General features: G+C 34.9%; 1 protein-coding gene across 1 annotated transcript in view; it reads left to right on the plus strand.

Moving 5' to 3' along the window:
• Window positions 1-922: 922 nt before the first annotated feature.
• LOC111918746 (uncharacterized) overlaps window positions 923-2,749 on the plus strand; it is a 1,950-nt gene continuing 123 nt past the window's right edge. The window contains exons 1-4 of the mRNA XM_023914367.3: window positions 923-1,514; window positions 1,792-2,028; window positions 2,125-2,342; window positions 2,441-2,749. The exon at window positions 2,441-2,749 is cut by the window's right edge and continues 123 nt beyond it. Coding sequence (XP_023770135.1) covers window positions 1,218-1,514; window positions 1,792-2,028; window positions 2,125-2,342; window positions 2,441-2,624 — 936 coding nt within the window. The 5' untranslated portion in view covers window positions 923-1,217 and the 3' untranslated portion in view covers window positions 2,625-2,749. The remainder of the gene's footprint in view (window positions 1,515-1,791; window positions 2,029-2,124; window positions 2,343-2,440) is intronic.

The following is a 2,749-nucleotide window of genomic DNA, read 5'->3' on the forward strand; positions in this document are numbered from 1 at the left end:
TGTTTTATTTATTTATTTATTTTTGTGAAACACCAAAACTCATATTAACCAAAAAAAACCATTCCTATATTAGACTCTTTAGCTCAAAAACAAAGCCAAAACAACCAAAAATCAAGTTGCCCGTCGGACCGGTTTGAACCGGTTCAGGAAAAACCAAACCGGTTTATATGGGTTCGGATTATTTTTATGGTGAACCGGTTTTAACTACGTTGACTAGAACTGAACCGGTTTTCTGAACCGGTCCGGTTTGAGGAAAAAAAAAACGGTTTATGCAAGTTTAAAGCCAATGTCCATCCGGTTTAAAAGTTTAGACTATATCTCCTGATGAAATTGTAGGGGTGTTAAAATAAAGTGTTTTGTATGTTATGTATCATGTTAGACCTTCTTTGAGCCTTTATGCTTAGCCCTTAGCCCATTTTTCATTTTGAATGTTTATTGTAAATTAAAGTAAAATATGTTTCATGAGAAAATATCATCTTTTGTAATATGAAGTCGACGTCGAATATAATACATAACATATAATAATCTGTACACCCCGTGATGTTATTGTCTATCTATCATTATTAAGCCTTCATTTTTGGGAGAAAGTGTTAATATATCACATGTCGTGAATATCCAAGATTTTATCATTGTGATGGTTAGTTTATATGTCATTGCTACTCGCAATAATTAACAAATAATCTATGTCGTAAGAGGTACATACTCAATCATAACATTTTTATTGGGACGATGTATGTCCACTTATTGACTTTAGTCGGTACTTGTTTTATAATTTACAAGATTCTTTTATTATCTTATAATAAATAAATATTTTATAATAAATAGTATTAATCAATTGTCGACATTTTAATATACAATTATAATAAATGGAGTTTGGTACAATTTTCTTTAATTAATAATTGAAGCCTTTATATCTATCATCAAATACTCATATCTTCGGCTCCCAGTCACTATTCTTCTCATATGTCTACCTTCAAAGATCTCTTTTAACTTTCCCAATAATCTGAAATACTTATCTCTTTCTTTGAATCGACGTTTGTTTTCCTGATCTTTTACGCTGTTCTCTTGGATTTGATTGTTTTGTTTTCTGATTCCTCCATCTCTATCAGATAATTCACAATTTAATCCGACCAGTTTTAACGGCTACTTGCAGAACTTCCGATTTTAGGGTTGTTTCTGTCAAATTGATTACGATTTGATCTGAATTTGTTATTATTATGACGTTTGAGGAAGCAGATGTAGTCACCCTTTTGAAGATCGCGATTGAAGATCCCAAGGATGATTACGTAATTTTGAAGGAACCGGAGGGGTTGGGCGGTGGTAATGGCCGCGGCGGCGGCGGTTGTTGTTCACTGCCTTCTTCTTCGTCGTCGTCGTCGAGGAGTTGTAGTAGTGTTGGTGGCGGCTTTTGGTGCTCTCTTTGGTGGTGGTCGAAGCTTGTTCTTGTGTTTATCTTCTTGGCTGTTGTGGGGGTTTGTTTCTTTCTATGGATCGGACCTTTTTTAATGAATAAGGTATGTCGATCTGCATTTATCCGAATTTCATTATTTTATCTGCAAATTCCTCTTTTTTCTTACCGTTGATGCACAAATCACTCACTAACCCTAATTTCCCCAATTTCCCAAAAGTAACCCTAACTCGCCTCTCCAGAAAGAGCCCTAATTCCCAATCTTAATGAAAATTTCGACTGTTTCCTTGATTTATATGCATAATTCGTGAACGATCCAACTGGATTTCTGAAATTATTCCAACTTCTATAACATCAATACCTCTGTTTCTCACATATTTCAGGAGGTTATCCCCATTTTGAATTGGGAAACCGAAACTTTCAGCAAACCAGTGTTAGCAGTTTTGATCTTCACTTCTGTAGCAATCTTCCCAACCATATTACTACCATCTACACCTTCAATGTGGGTAGCCGGAATGAGTTTTGGCTATGGTTTTGGGTTTCTTTTAATCATCAGTGGAGTCATCATCGGCACATCACTTCCCTATTTCATCGGTTCCCTCTTCTACCACAAAATCCAAGTAAGTATCCTAATTTAATACACTTTTTTTTCTTCTCTTTTGGGTTTAAACCCTAATCGAATCAAAATGTGCCTTTGTGTTCTATTGATTATATAGGGTTGGTTAGAAAGGTATCCAAAAAAAGCTTCAATCTTGAAGTTAGCAGGTGAAGGAAACTGGTTTAATCAGTTTAGAGCAGTGGCATTATTGAGAATTTCTCCATTCCCTTACATGGTTTACAACTACTGTGCTGTGGCAACTGATGTCAAGTTTGGTCCTTACTTATTTGGAACATTGACAGGAATGGTCCCTGAGATTTTCGTTGCAATATACACGTAAAGACTTCTCTAATTCTATATAGTTCTCTGGTCCTCTTCCTTTTGGTTTATTCACATGTATTACCAATTTTACCCTTTTGAATTTGTAATTGCAGGGGTCTAATGATCAGAACTTTGGCAGATGCTTCAAATGATCAACACTCACTTTCAGTGACTCAGATTTTAGGTACTGTTGGTGGGTTTCTTTTAACAATTACTACAACTGTTTTGGTGACAGTTTATGCAAAAAGAAGATTGAATGAGTTGCAGAAAGATGAAGAACAGCTATTGCTTCAGTAGGATGCAAAGATTATGAAGAGAATCATAAACTAACAAAAGAAAGGGTGTTTTTGGATTGATTTAATAGAGTATATATATCTATATAAATGCCATTAAAAGATTGATCTTTTGAAAATCCCCACTTC

This window comes from Lactuca sativa, chromosome 6 (assembly GCF_002870075.4).
Source record: "Lactuca sativa cultivar Salinas chromosome 6, Lsat_Salinas_v11, whole genome shotgun sequence".
Classification (NCBI taxonomy): domain Eukaryota; kingdom Viridiplantae; phylum Streptophyta; class Magnoliopsida; order Asterales; family Asteraceae; genus Lactuca; species Lactuca sativa.